Genomic DNA, 14702 nt, shown 5'->3' with positions numbered 1-14702 from the left:
GTTTGTTTGATTACTGGAAGGCAATTTACTGTATTAAAACAGGGAGCTAAATTGAGAAACAAGCTGCCTACATTGTGCAGGGAAGAATATAGTTCAGTTTCATACAACTCAGCCGTTTACCTACCATTTCTGGAGACGGTTGTCACACTTAGGATCACTGGACCCTTCAGAGGTTATGGAGGGGGTCTCATCCCTCCTTTCAGGTTATAAAGTAAGGTGAGGGAATACTCTAGGACAAGGCTTAAAAATGTTTTCTTCTTATGGTACAAGAGCTTCCCAAAGTCAGATTAACCTGCTATGTAAAAAGAAGTTAGGACTGTGGAGGAGGGATCATCTGACTAGGTTTAGAGGCACATTTCCTGAAGTATTCAGAAAGATTATTAAGAGAGTAGACAGCCTTCAGTCCCACCTTCTCTCCACTCAAAGCTGGGAGTCCCAGTAGGTTCCACTTTTTGGTTGATAGGCTTCTAAAGAGAACAGGTCTGTATATGGATTATCTGTTTGTATATTTCTGTGATTCCTCTCCCCCAAAGTTTAATTATTAGGAAATACATGGTGCTGTTTTATGTACAAGCCTCCACTTCTAGACTCCAAGACCCTAAGGCAGAGGATCTGTCAATACAAAACCAGAGAATGGTATCAGGACTAAAGACTCACGGAAGTCTTCTGTGGTGGATCGCCACCTAAAGTTGTTCTTCTTTAGAAGGCTGACCTAAACAATTGAATAGAAAGATAGAAGAGAAGACAGACTCAGATGGGGTTATACCCTAATTCCCAGTCTCGGAATGCATGTCACATATTCACACTCTTGCCCCAGACTAAAAAAAAAAAAAAAAAAAAAAAGCCAGCTTCTGTTGTCACAACACGTGGCTGGACCTCCAACTGTCCTCCCAAATACCTTCTCTCTCTGGGACAAACACACCCTCCCAGCCTGTTTTTCCTTCTGTCTGGGAGATAAGCCATGCAGCAGAACGAGAAAATTAGTAAAACCTAGCTGGCAAAGGCCAGCATTGAATAATACCCCACCCTTCCCAGTGCACCCATGCCATCCCACTGTGATCAAACTGCTCTGAACAGTGTTCAAACACATTAGTAAAACCTATCTGAACAGTGTTCAAACACATGTTCCCAAAGGGAACGTTACACAGCACCTGGCCCAGCACGGATGAATGCCCAGCAGCTGTGCAGCACCCTGTTTGCTGCAGCATGACAGCACTTCTCCTCACAGCCTGGGTGTCTGGGAGAAGCAGGGGAAACTAGAACAGTGCTGAGCAAGTCATGGGCCCAGAGAGATTAGAAAAATGAGAAAATATCCTCCCACTCTGTCCTCAGGCTCTTCTGGGTACTTATAGGCACATGAGCAACACTGTGTGCAGGAAAAGAGTGGTGAGAGCAGGCTGGAACCATTTTGCCCCGGGATGATAAACAACTCTCAGAGGCTATCCAGGGGATTAACAGAAAGAAATCAGCATAAGAGAAGCTAATAAGGTAAAAGCACTGTCAGGAAATAACAATTCCATCACTAACTGCTACCACTTCAGCTCTCCCAAGTGCAGTTTTTCCCTCCTCCACATTCCTCGGCACCATGCACACGCTTTTATTTCACATGAGGATGCAGGTGTGATGGAAAGGAAAGTGCTGCAGAAGAATCCTGCTCTGCTCCTTACAATGGTTAGCCTCTTTGACAAGCCCTCCCCTTAGGCTCACCCCCACTAAAAATAATCAAACCTTCAGATTTGCATAGGAGTTTATCTTTAAAGACTGTGGGATCGGTGCTTTATTTCCTCCTTCAGCCACACACTTCTCTTCCTTCACGTGGGAGAACTTGTTCCTTCTGCCTTGCACCACCACAGGCTTTGATAGATGCCAATACCCAGCATATGCAAGCTCAGCATGAGCCATGGGCTAATCTGGGTGAGGTGGTGGTCAGCCCTGCAGTCCTCAGCATCGCTCTGATTTCTGCTCCTTAATTTTAACCACATCAGGCATAACCACACTACCCAAAGCAGGCTTACTCCTCAGCTCCAGGCACAGCCAGTAAGGGGATGTATGCAGGGAGGCTGCCAAGGCCATGTACAGCTAATAATTTCCTATTGCTGTAATTCATGAAAACACCAAAGAATAGTTGGTAAAATTGCTGTGGAATTGTATCTCTCAAGTAATGCAGTTCTGCAAAATAGTAACCACTCTTTCTCACACATGCCATGAATTTGTAAGACCCTCTCATTGTTTAGCTTTCAGTGATCTCTCTGCTTCAATTTTTCCCTTTAGCAACCCTTTCAAGGTAAAAATTAAAGGTATTTTGTCAAACTCAGTTTCTCCATCAGCTGCTCTGCTTTGCCTCTAGTGAAAAAGTGCAAAGCAGTGTACATTAGGTTACACAGCAAGGAAGCACAAAATCATCACATTAATTGGAGAAATTTCATTCATACCTATATAACCATTATGCAAACAACATAGTAAGGAGGCTTTCATTAAACTTGTATGAATCTATCTTTAAAAAAACCGACACTATATATTCCATCTGTGCCTTGCCTTTGTAAGAATTTGTCTTCTTTGTGAGTACAGGAGCACAGAATACAGATGGAAACCCCTGCCTAGGAATACTTTCTATTTTCAAGTAGACACCTGGAATCCTCCTCAGAAGTAACTGAAATGCTGAAAAAGCAGCATCTGAGACAAATTTTAAGTTCAAGCATAAAATCTTTTCTTCCTCAAATACACAAAGCTCATTGCAGCCAGCCTGTCCAGTGTTAAAATATTTCTGCAGTGTTTATCCTTTCTTGATCTTCTACTTTCCTGGTATCCTTTTAGCAACCACAACTCTTACAGGAAGAATACATTTGTGATTAATGATCAAGTACAGATAAGGTTTAATCACAGATAAGCTGCATATGAAGTCTGGAAAACTGAAGTAAGCAGCAAGTTTGAGATTATCAGACCAAGATTATCATGGGCTGCTCTAGTAATTTTCCCCCTTCATTTCCTTTGTAGATTATCAGCACAAATCCCACCATTCATGCACTGACAGAAAAAATATGGAAAGTGATTTATCCAGTGTCACATGGACAGGCGTTCCAGCCTTGTGTCTTAATCACCTGACTGAATCTTGCATGAGGAGAATGTTCCTTCACTTGATGCTGGCATCTGACTGATTCACTCCATGGGCACCAAAGTAACTCCTCCACACCTGCAGGCAAGTCCAAGCCTACCTTCCCCCAGTACACAATTTTTGTTGTAACACAACAGACATGCCTTCAAACCTGTGTTCCACTCCCAGACCTTTTGCCCTTCTAAACTCCCATTAGGCTAACTCCCATTAGGCTTCTAAGGTCACCATACATTCTTGTGTTACATAATTCCCTCATGACTTAACCATATCTCAAGGGAAAGAAAGAAGGAACTATCTCCTTTTTCTCTCAGTCAAACAGCAGAAACTAAAAAAGTCTACAGTCTTTGCTCAGAGGAGAGCCATGCCTTGTGTTTCTTATGAGCAAGGAAGAGCCTTTGAGCAGACTGGAGTTGGAGCTGCTTCTCGAGAGACAAGGGTCTGCGTGTCAAGCCTTAGCTACTGGCCAGCCAGGATTGCAGCGGTCTTGAGAAGTGTACAAAGACCAACAGGGGAGGAAGGGAAACACATGGGAAATTAAATCAATGAGAGGAAATGGCTGAAAATTAGTGACCATATGCTTATTTGAAGACACCTGTGAACTTGACAGTCTGCTGTATGACTAGTGGGAAGCTTTGCATCTGTATCACTGTAAAACATGTGGCAATGTGTGGCTAGGTGACTAGATAAAACTGGGTCCCTTCTACAGCAAAGAAAAGCCCCACCTATACAAGCCTGTCAGAGCTTGGATGAAGTGAGTTTCACCCTTTGCATTTACAGTCAACTGTTACACTATTGAAGTGCACGACAAATTCAGTCTTTGTGTGCAGGCCTTTTCTGATCACAGATAAAACCCCAGCCTTTATCTCTCAGATGCACATTCCTAGATCTGTGATTGGGGTAACAGAGTGTGATTAAAGGTAACTGGAGCAAGAAGACTTAAGGAGTCAATTTATTTCCAGGCAAAGGTCCTCTCTTCCTAAACGGTATTTTCGTGCCATCTAGTGGTACAAAGGCAGTGGTAGCAAACGTAATGGAGAACTTCGTGTGTTTTCTTGCCAATTAGGAGCAGCTAGGGATAAAAAAAGAGATTGTATCTACAAAAGGTTAGGGAGAAGCTCCTTCCATATGAATAGACTTTCTCTGAGAAGCTAAACAATAGAATTATATATCCAGACCTTAGAGAGCAGAGCAGGGGTGCCAGGTTAGTTATGCAATTCATAAACAAATTGAAAAAAAGAAAAAAAAAGAAAAAAAAATTACTTTTTTCATTTACTTTTTTCTTACAAAAGGCGTTTTAATTCTGGACAGAAACACTGTTTCTGCAGGCAACAGTGTCTCCCATTAAATCAGCTGACTCTGCATAATCCATGCAGAAAATAATATTTCCCCATTTAGCTGCTCACAGAAGGACTCTGCTCTCCTGGATCTAAGGGACAGGAAAGAAACACGTTCCTCCCACAATACAAGTCTGCTGCATGATTGTGCAGGTGAAAATACACAGTCTTCAGTCAGGAGGGTGTCTCATGCTCTGAGGGAACACCCCACAGACGGGAGACATTTATGCAGAGGTTCCATCACCATCCATAGCTACTCTCCATGCAGATTTTCAGAAATCAGTCATATTTATCTGCCCTGAACCACCATTGAGATGCAAAAACCACAAAGTGGGAACCCAAAGACAGCTGACATCAGCACAGAGTTAACGGTAAGTGAATTCTGAGGCAATTTTTGATTCAGACCTGATTGCAATCTTCTGTATTCAATTCCTGCAGGAGAAAGTATAGTCTCCTACAAAAAAGTGTGAATTAGTTACCAGTCAAGCTGCTTTGCTCTGTGTTCTGGATCTACCCAAATTTGTAACACTGCAGTCTCATATGGAGTGAGCACTGTGCTGGCTAATTACAGCACCAATTACAAACTGTTTTCAGCTGCTAATCAAATGATCCACAGAATATCAATTATGTGCTAAAGAAATTCTCTACTAATCCCAAATAATTACATTCTTGAACTTTGTAATTTGTTCATCAACAATTTACTAAATTAAATGGGAAGGTAATATTCACAGAGAGTGATTTGCAGGAAAGGAGGTGCCTGCCAGATTTCTCCTGGCAGTTAAAACAGACAGCAGTTGACAGGAGTTTGCTCTAACATTTGTTTATTACCTCATTCATACTTGTGTTTTGTCATCTAATTATAAACAGATAGTACAAAGAATCCAGCTAAAAGGAAGACAAACTTTGCAATCAGAACCACTTTTGCTACACATCTGATGGAGTTCAGGTACTATACCCACACAGATAAAAAATCACAGTAAAAATAAGTGCAGAAAGATGGATATCTTGCAATTGACCTGTGCTTGCTAATTTCCTGACCCTTCTGCCAGCTCAACACACTTTACATATTACTCATGCTTGTTCTCCTAAAGAATAGGAACACCATGCTTAAAGCTCAAAAAGTACCTATAGCAAAAATATACTGTGAGGTGGCAGATATGAAATGAAGGACAGAAAAGAAATTGAGGTCAAAACCATAAGAAAATAGATAAACAAGAAGCAGATATTCTTTTGCTGCTGTTCATTCATCATGAATGCACTCGAATTGTGAGGTATACCTGATACCAGGTATCAGGGAGAAGCAATAGTTAGAGGTTACCCTCCATAAAACATTCCTATCTTCCGCTAAGAACAAAGAGACTTTTTAAAAATCCTTCTGACCTTAGTGCTTTTTCCTAAGATTTATTCGTGGGAGAGTGGCAAAACTGCAGCCAGTTAGGAAGCACCAATCTGTATCGCATGAGGCAAGAACAGTTCTGCTGCGCCACAGTCCTTATCTATGTATTATTATTATTATATTTATACATACCCCTCTTATACACAGACATTGACATGTACTGGCACAGCCAGAGTTAGTGGTCACAGCAAGAAATCTCCCTGTCAAGTACCATCCATCGACCACCTCTGATTTATGATGCTATTGTAGCAAACAGAAACATTTGAGGCACATTGTATTTAAGGTTTGTGCATCATGTTTGTCTCTCAGATCTCACTTGAGCCACTGAAATGAGCCACCATGCCCTGTTCAGTGCATAGCATATCCTTACTGAAACACAATCTGGAATCTACACAGAGATGATCAGTTGTTGCCTTGACATCCTGGCTAGTAGACAGTTTGGAAATACAATTTCTTATTTCAAGGACAATCTGAAATACAGTTCAGCATGAAACAGATCCTAAATCTCCTTCAAGCAATTATACTCTCATATGCTGCTTTGGTCTCCAAAGCAGTGAAAGAAAATAATCACAATTTCTTTCATGCTTCTTGAAAGTTAATCAAAATGAGTCAGTGTTTTCAGTGGCTTCTGATTTCTAAATAGATAATTTATTTATAAATATTTCAAGTACTCATTTTGAAGTTTTTGTTCCCTTTTCAGGACCAGCTACTACTAAAGTTAATTGATAATTCACCCTAGGTAAAAGTTGAGGATGCTCTTACTTCATACCATTTTGCAAAACTGTAAAATATGTGATCAATTAACATTTAAATTTATAAAGCTAATGTCCATCACTTTGTTTATTGATTACACCACCTTTTTGCTTTGACCAATATTTATATTTCACTGAATTTAAAATTATTCTTCTTCTATAATGTGCCTCATCTCCATTTTCCAGCAAAAAAGAGAAATGGAGACCAATATTGAAGAATGAGTGACTGTATTGTATTAAGTCTAAAAAGTACCCTGAGAAATAGAAGGCTCTGTACCAAAGAGGAATGCTGTCCTTCTTGACAGCAGCTAAGTCATTGCTCATTAGTAGCTTTTAACACATAATTCCAAGAGTGACACAGATTTTTCAAGGGTCACTTAGTCTCCTGAAATTTAGTCAGATCTAAATTTAATGCATACCAGTTCACAAGCAGAACAAACTGAATGGCCAGTGTAGCAAAGCTCTTTTTCTCCTCAGCTCTTTGACTCCTTTGTGTGGACACTTAGCATTGCCTAGTAGTTGTGGCTTGTCTTGCTCTGTTTCTTTTTCCTTCATTCATAAAACACAAAGAACAAGTTTACTGGTACACTAGAATTGAAATCAAACTAAGATCTTCAGACTTAAAAAGGGGTGACTTATATCACATCTCGTATTTATTTGCCCCAGGAAGGCAAAACCAGCAGGTTGTTGTTAACCCTTCTACTTGGTAATGCTACTTGCATAGAGAGATCTTTCACAGCAAACTACTAGGGAGCATTTTTCTCTTTACCCAAGAGTGGTACCTTGGCATTAGTCCCACAGAGAATTGGCTGTGACAGCCTTCTGCAAGCTGAATGAATAATTATTCCCCTATGAGTGAGCTAAAGAAATAGTTTGAAGGTGTTAAAAGCCTTCTGACATTTGGACCATTTGCACTACAAAAACAATGACACAAAAGCTTCATTAAAATCCAGTGCATATCTACAGACCCATGTCCCCACTGCATATACAACTGAAAAATGAAAGGCAGCCTATTAAAGCAGTTCCTCTCTTTGAAGCATATCTGTGCCTGTTGTGGGTCTCCACAGCTGTGCTTTTGTCTATCTGACTCCCAATATTCACACTTGGAACCTGGTATTTGCAGGAGATGCTCCTCAGGATAACTTCACCAATGCTGTCACATTGTAGGGCAAAACTGGTGACTCTGGTCTCGCCCTTTCAAGCTGAGTCACTTGTGGTCTCAGCTACAAGATCCTGCCCTCAAGTAATAGACAAGAACTTACCCTCCAGCACAGGGTAGCTCCTCATAAAAAAATCCCAAGAGTTCTCTAAAAATCCTTCAAACACCTCGTCTCTCAAATGTATGTCTCAAAAAACTTGGCAACTGATGCCTTGGGGTCATGGTTATTATCCATCTTGCTGATGAGCACTCTTTTCCCATGTCTTACACTGTGTTACCTGTCTGCACTGATTCAAGTTTCAATGGCTCTTCCATCTTAAATTTGAATGGAACTGTTGCCCAGCTCTCATGTAATTAAGTGTTTTCATTATTTTCCCTCCACAAGCAGAGGAGAGTTCTGTCTGTATGGGCAAAGGCTTGGCTCTCATAGATGCTTGATATAGGCAATGTCAGCCAAAAAAATAATTAAATTCCTTGAGAGTTCTAAGTCATGAGTACTATGGCTGTTCTGCTTTGACTAAGCTCAGGTGGGTGGAAATCTTCAAAAACAATACAGTAGCTCAACATCTTCCTAATGATCTCCATGGAGGTCTCATCAGTGACACAACATGATGCCAAGGCTGAGCCCTTCTGGAAACAAAAACTTCTTAGGACTTGCATGTGCTGGCAGAATTAGCATTTGCATTTTTATTTCTTTCAAGTCTTTTGCTGGGAGCAGTTTATTAGTGCTGTGGATTCATGTTTTATCAGTACCTGGCATTCAAGTACAGCTGATCTTGCCTTGGAGTGCAAGCTGGATTATTTCTCAAGATTGATTTTTCATGGGCCCATGACATCTGTGTAGCAATTAAAGAAATAAATCAATCAGATGCTGACTACACATCTACTTGCTTAAATGTCTTTGAAGTGCTACAGCTTAATCAGAGCAAAACCACAACCTGAGGTAGGGGCTTGTGTGCTTTTGTTCATCTGGGGTACACAGCACCAAGCTGATACTTCCTCACACCCAGAAGTTGCTTTACTTTTATTGCACTAGTGTGAATTTGTACGGTAAGAAATGCTCAAACACACAGCTAATAAATTATAGCCTGTTACATCCCTGTGGACCAGTTCAGACCCAGTAACTGTGCCTGGGAACAATTATTTCTGTCAAATTCAAGATAACAGCACTTTGTTTTGAACTGCTTGTACTGACAACCTGCTATTTCCATCAAGCAGAGAGCACTTAGATGGTTACTACAGCCCAGCTAATTTAGGGGAATCTTGAATTTGATCACATAGCTATGGAGGAGATGGGCATATAGACCAGTGGAACAGAGTCCTCAGTTCAAAAAATTTCTAGCAGGATTATTTGGATTTTGGCTCACCTGTCTTGAAAGGAAGAGGGTGGAGTGGGTAAGGTGGCGCTGTTCCAGGAGCAATGCTTCCCTGCCTCATGGCATGGCCAGCTAGATTGCTGATGAACCCCAGCTGCAATATCTTCCAGCTGCCTGTTCAAAGGCAAACCGAAACCAACGCCAGTTCAGTCAGCCTTGCAGTGGGAGGAGATGGGCAGCTGGCCGTGGTTCCAGCAAATGTGATACTTATTCCTTTAATTATCATCTGGATTGTCATGCAACCCACCGCATTGCACCTGATTTCAAGAGCAAAATGCAACCCACCGTGTTGCACCTGATTTCAGGCAAATTTCAGACAGCGAGAGTGCTTGAATGCACACAGATTTGTCCACGCAGTTCAAGGGAGAAAGTTCCCAGAAATGGAGAGAGCCAGCTGCTGTCTGCAGTTACCTGATGGAAAGATACAGGGAAGATGAAATCAGACTTCTCTTGGAGATGGGTGGCACCAGGCCAACAATCAATGGACACTAGTGAAAACATGGAAAAGTCCATTTAGATAGCAGAAAAAGCATTTTTTAACTTGAAATTGAACAAATGCAAACCAGCTATCCCCAGTTAAATGTAAAACAATTTAAATGCTAGCCTTTGTTTTATTCAACAGTGTAATGCATGGAAAGGCAAAATTTATTATTATTTGTGTTTAAATAAAGACATTACACTCATTAGAGAACAGTGGCAATTCCAAGTGGACTTGTCACAACAGGAGTACTAACATGATTTACAAAGGACTCTGCAGTATCATCAGCAGTAGTAATACTACTGAAGTATTTCCATTTGGAGAAGCATTTTTAAGGGAGGGAAAAAAGAAAAAAGAAAAAAAAAAAAGAAGAAAAAAAGAAGCTTATTTTACTTACATTTCATGATTCCAGAAATGTTTTTTGGATAGAATCTTTCCCATCTAGTAGGTGTGAGGGCTTGAGGTTTTAAACTACTATGTGTGTCTTAGTGTCCAGAATGAATCCATAGAGAAAAAAAAACAACCATTAAGCTTCTTTTGTGTGAAGAGGTATATACATATATACCAATATATATATATATAGGTATATACCAATGCTTGTTATTATGACAATTTTTAATGTATTTTTAAATTGCTTTAGTTCTTTGTTTTTAGTTATGAAATCACACTAGAAATAGCCTTATATATGTAAGCTCCTGCTATTTGAAATTGAATTCATTTAGTAAAGTTTCTTTGACTGTCATCTATTTTGCAGACTGAGACGGGGCAGAAGCAATTTATTTCTGTAGATGAGAGTTTATTTCTGTAGGAAAGATGGCAACATGGCAGGGAATCAGTCCTTCCTCTGTTGATGTGAACTCTGAATTAAAACATAGTAGTACCAGCAGGTACAAACTGCTTGTGAAGGGACATGATGGCACAGAGCAACATCTACACAGAAGGAAAACATGCAACGTGACTTTAACATGTATTCCTGATCACCTGCAGGTGATCAGCCTTGGCTTTTTGGCTTGGTTCAGCTCATCCATGTCTTCCCCTTACTAGTTTTTAGACCTTGACAGTGTGTAGATATGTAGATCCAGGAACCAGGACTCTTTTTTTTTTTTTTTTTTTTCCCTCTTCAGATTTTTTTTGGCTGTAGTTATGTAGTTACAAGACCTGATTTCAGACTAGGCCTGCACAAGAAACTTCCTGCCATAGCTGTACCATTGAGAACGTGAAACAGGCTAGAGGCTAGTACACAGATGAAGACGTTGCCATATCTGCTAAATACTAGCAAAATGGTCTGTCAAAGAAGAAAACAGTTTGACAGAGGCACTGACATGGCCAAAATCTGTACCTCTGCAAAACTTTATCCCCTCCACTTGCTCAGCTGATGAGTGATGGTAAATGGGATTTGACTTGTAGAATCATAGAATGGTTTGAGTTGGAAGGAACCTCAAAGATCCTGTACTTTCAGTCCCCCTGCTGAGGCTTCCACTAGACCAGGTTATACTTCAGATAAGGAGTGAGTTAACTCAGAACACAGAATATCCTGAGTGAGAAGGGGCCCCCAAGCATCATCGAGGCCAGCTTCTGGCCCTGCACAGCACCACCCCCAAGAGTCACACCAAGTGTCCAAGAGCACTGTCCAAATGTTTCTTGAACTGTTTCAGGCTTGGTGCTGTGACCACTTGCCTGGGGAGCCTGTTCCAGTGCCCAGCCACCCTCTGGGTGAAGAACCCCTTTCTAATACCAACCTAAACCTCCCTGACACAACTTCAGGCCATTCCCTCAGGTCCTTCCTTCACCATCTTCATTGCTCCTCCTTTGGATGCTCTCTAACCACTTTATATCTTATACTGTGATATCCAAAACCGCCCCCAGCACTGGAGGTGAGCCTGCCCCAGCACAGATCAGAGCAAGACAATCCCCTCCCTTTCCCAGCTGCCCATGCTGTGCCTGATGCCCCCCAGGACAGGGTTGGTTCTCCTGGCTGCCCAGGCACTGCTGGCTCATGTTCAACTTGCCACTGACCAGGACCGCCAGGTCCCTTTCCGCAGTGCTGCTCTCCAGCCTCTCATCCCTCAAGGACAGCTGAAGCCAATTTGGCTGAATGTGCCTGACGTTGGCTGCAGCAGAGATCAGGGTGGGGAAGCGTTTTCCAGGAAGGAAATGTGTCTCTCCGCGTTTCCCCTCTGGCTGCTGGCGGAGCCGGCGGGACGCGCGGCTCCACGAGGGGGCTCTGCCCGCCCGGGCACGGGCAGCGCCCGCCTTTCCAGCGCGCCGCTCCCAAATCCCTGACTGTGGAAGCGCCTCGCACGTGGAAGGGTCTCTAAAGGAGTCCCGGTTTCAGGGTGTTAAACTGGTATAGTTGTAGGTATGAACAGGATAATCAGAATAGTTGTTCCCTCTGCGCTGCTTCCAGAGGAAGCAGCAAAGTACCGGGGGCATGAATGATAGCTACCACATGATCTGTGTCCAGGACACGTACAAATAAATGGTAGCAAGCAAATTATTTGTATGCCTTGTTCCTACTAAATTTCCCCCCAACCTGAGACACTCATAGCTGCAGTAATTTAAGAAAGCCTGGTACAGAGAAAGTTTTTGAAATCAATTAAGTAGAGAAATCCTACCATATAGGAGAAAAATATAATCTTTTTACACACAGCTGAACACAGTAAAGGGGAAGGAGCATTTAAGCAGCACACACTGGCCAAGATAGGACAGCTCAGTTTGACCTCTTTGTATATTTTAATACAACCTTCATTAACATTCTCAAAATAACTGTGTAATGGCAATCACAGAAGTATAAAGAAAATATATATTCCAGTTCAAGAAGAGATTTGTCCTCACAACGCATGAGAAAAATCAAGTGATGAGATCATTTAAATGCCGTTGTACATATTCCCTGGAACAATGCCCTGGCCAGATAGGTAACAGCAGCTGTCCAAGGCACAGCGCTTGACTGCTCACTGTTGTTCGTAGTTTACTAGGACTAAAAGAAATAGAGGTGTAAACAGCCAGAGCAACAGCGACATAGGGGGACAATGCACAGAAAGAGCAGTGACATCTTCAGCCGTCACCAGGGTCACTCTCCTGCTCCTGGCACTGGGCTCACGCAACCACCATGATGTCTTCCAGGGGCTTCCGTGTCAGCGCAGGCACGGTGGCATCTTTCTTGGGATAGCCGACGGGGAGCAGCAGCAGGAGCTTCTCATTTGCTGGCCGCTGGAGCAGGACCCGGAGCTGGGGGCCGCAGTTCAGGGGCGTGGAGGTCACTGTGTACAGCCCCGCGTTCTGCAGGACAGACAGCAGCAGTGAGACAGAGGTCCGTGCTCTTTATGTGTAGCAGTTGTTCCCACCATACCTGCACACACCCTTCTGTCAACTAGTCCAGAAAAGCTGCTTCGTTAGACCTGCTGCAGCCTTTAGAACACCTGATTTACTAGCAGCCTCAGTGGCACCATAAGGGATGCCTGCTCTGCTTACAGAGAGGTGGAGCTTTTCTCCACTGCAGCAGCACGATTGGAATGTCATCCCATGGTGCTAGTGGTTGGACTAGATGATCTTGAAACATCCATTCCAAACCAAAATATTCCATGATTCTATGATCTGGCTCATACAGAGAACTATTTCAGTTCTTGCCTCCATACAGCTGGCAGGAAGATGCCTTACAGCCTTGTGAACACTTGAGCTCCTCCTCAAGAGCTGTACCTCACAGGGAGAGGGGACACAGGCTCTGCCTCAGAAGTTATCACAGGAGTCTGTTGGCATCTCTCACGGTGGCCATTGTTATGGATTACATCAGAATCCCAAAATAAGTCTATGTATCACTCTTCCTCTCATTCAAAATCTCACAAAAACCCTAAAAAAGCTGGGCAAACAATAAAGAGATGACATCATCCAAGGTGTGATCACACAGCTGAGTCACTTCCTGAGGGCTGCACATGTGGATTTCAGTCTCTCTGTCTATGCAATGCAAGCATTTTGGGAGGATTTGAGATACAAGTCAGCCAGGGAGAGGTGCCCAGGAAATACACCTGTCACGTTAAGTAATCGCTACGATCTTCTCAAGAGGAGAAGAGCTAATAGTGATGGTGCTGAATGATGCCTGAGGAGCAGCAATGCATGAAAGTGTCATTCAAAACAGAAGGGAGGAGAAATGGCAGTGCCTGGTAGGAAACTGGCCTAATGTAAGAGGAGGCACCTTGCTGTTATCTTGCTGACAGGCCAGGTTAACTATCAGAATAGCTTCTCTATTTAACACTTGTGTGAGTACGTCAGGTACAAGAAGCAGAACTGAGCACTGAGAAACCGCTGAGAAAATCTAACTGGCTGGTGTCAAACATGCTGAGCTTTAGAGATCAGTGCACTTTCAGAAATGCCTCAGGAAGACTGAATGAAATAGTACAGAGTGTTCTGCGGAATATGTCCCTGATTTTTTTTTTCCAGCATTGTATACTAAAAGTGATTTGGTCTCAAGCTGTTTTATAGGGATTACTGAAAAGAAGGGGCCAGTGTGGCACCACACAGTCGTGCTTGGGTAGTCTGAAGAGCCTGTCAGCCCTGTTAGCATAAGGCAGAAACCACAGGGGCTGAAGCCTGTGCCGAGAAAAGAGTGACAACTCTGGAAGCTACATTATGTTTTTCTTCCTGTTAACCAGTACTGAGGATAAGAATCACCTTCTCCAATGTACACCTGTGTAGAATAACATTAAAAGTCAAAACTAAGACATATTGCCAGGACTTTGAGTAATCCAGGAGACAGAAAATGTTAAATCTAAACTGGGTTCCACCCTCTTTTGAGCAGAGCAGTCTTGGTAGGTAATCCAAATTAATATATGGACTCACAGTGTGTTGGTTCTGTCAACGTACCTGCAGTGCAGCAAGCAGGATACCACAGGCAATGGAAACACTGATTTCATTGTAGTAGTGGGTCTTCTTTTTGCCATTTGGAAGCCGCCCATATACCTGCTTGAAAATGAGGATCAGATACGGAGCAGTGTCCAAGTACTCTTTGATCCAATTTGTTCTGCAAAAGAATGTTTAAGACATTTATTTTGCAACCATTTCACTTTCCTCTAAGTTACATTTACTGTCTGCAAAGGGTCAC

At 42.4% G+C, this 14702-nt stretch overlaps 1 protein-coding gene across 1 annotated transcript in view; it reads right to left on the bottom strand.

Moving 5' to 3' along the window:
• IYD (iodotyrosine deiodinase) overlaps window positions 1-14702 on the bottom strand; it is a 74638-nt gene that overhangs the window by 50140 nt on the left and 9796 nt on the right. The window contains exons 4-6 of the mRNA XM_041424039.1: window positions 14465-14621; window positions 12708-12886; window positions 11624-11921 (exon numbers count right to left, since the gene is read on the bottom strand). Coding sequence (XP_041279973.1) covers window positions 11624-11921; window positions 12708-12886; window positions 14465-14621 — 634 coding nt within the window. The remainder of the gene's footprint in view (window positions 1-11623; window positions 11922-12707; window positions 12887-14464; window positions 14622-14702) is intronic.

The sequence above is a fragment of the Onychostruthus taczanowskii genome, unplaced genomic scaffold, assembly GCF_017590055.1.
Source record: "Onychostruthus taczanowskii isolate IOZ18803 unplaced genomic scaffold, ASM1759005v1 scaffold8, whole genome shotgun sequence".
Classification (NCBI taxonomy): domain Eukaryota; kingdom Metazoa; phylum Chordata; class Aves; order Passeriformes; family Passeridae; genus Onychostruthus; species Onychostruthus taczanowskii.
The sequence above is the reverse complement of the archived record's forward strand: the minus strand, read 5'-3'. Positions and strand labels throughout refer to the sequence as shown.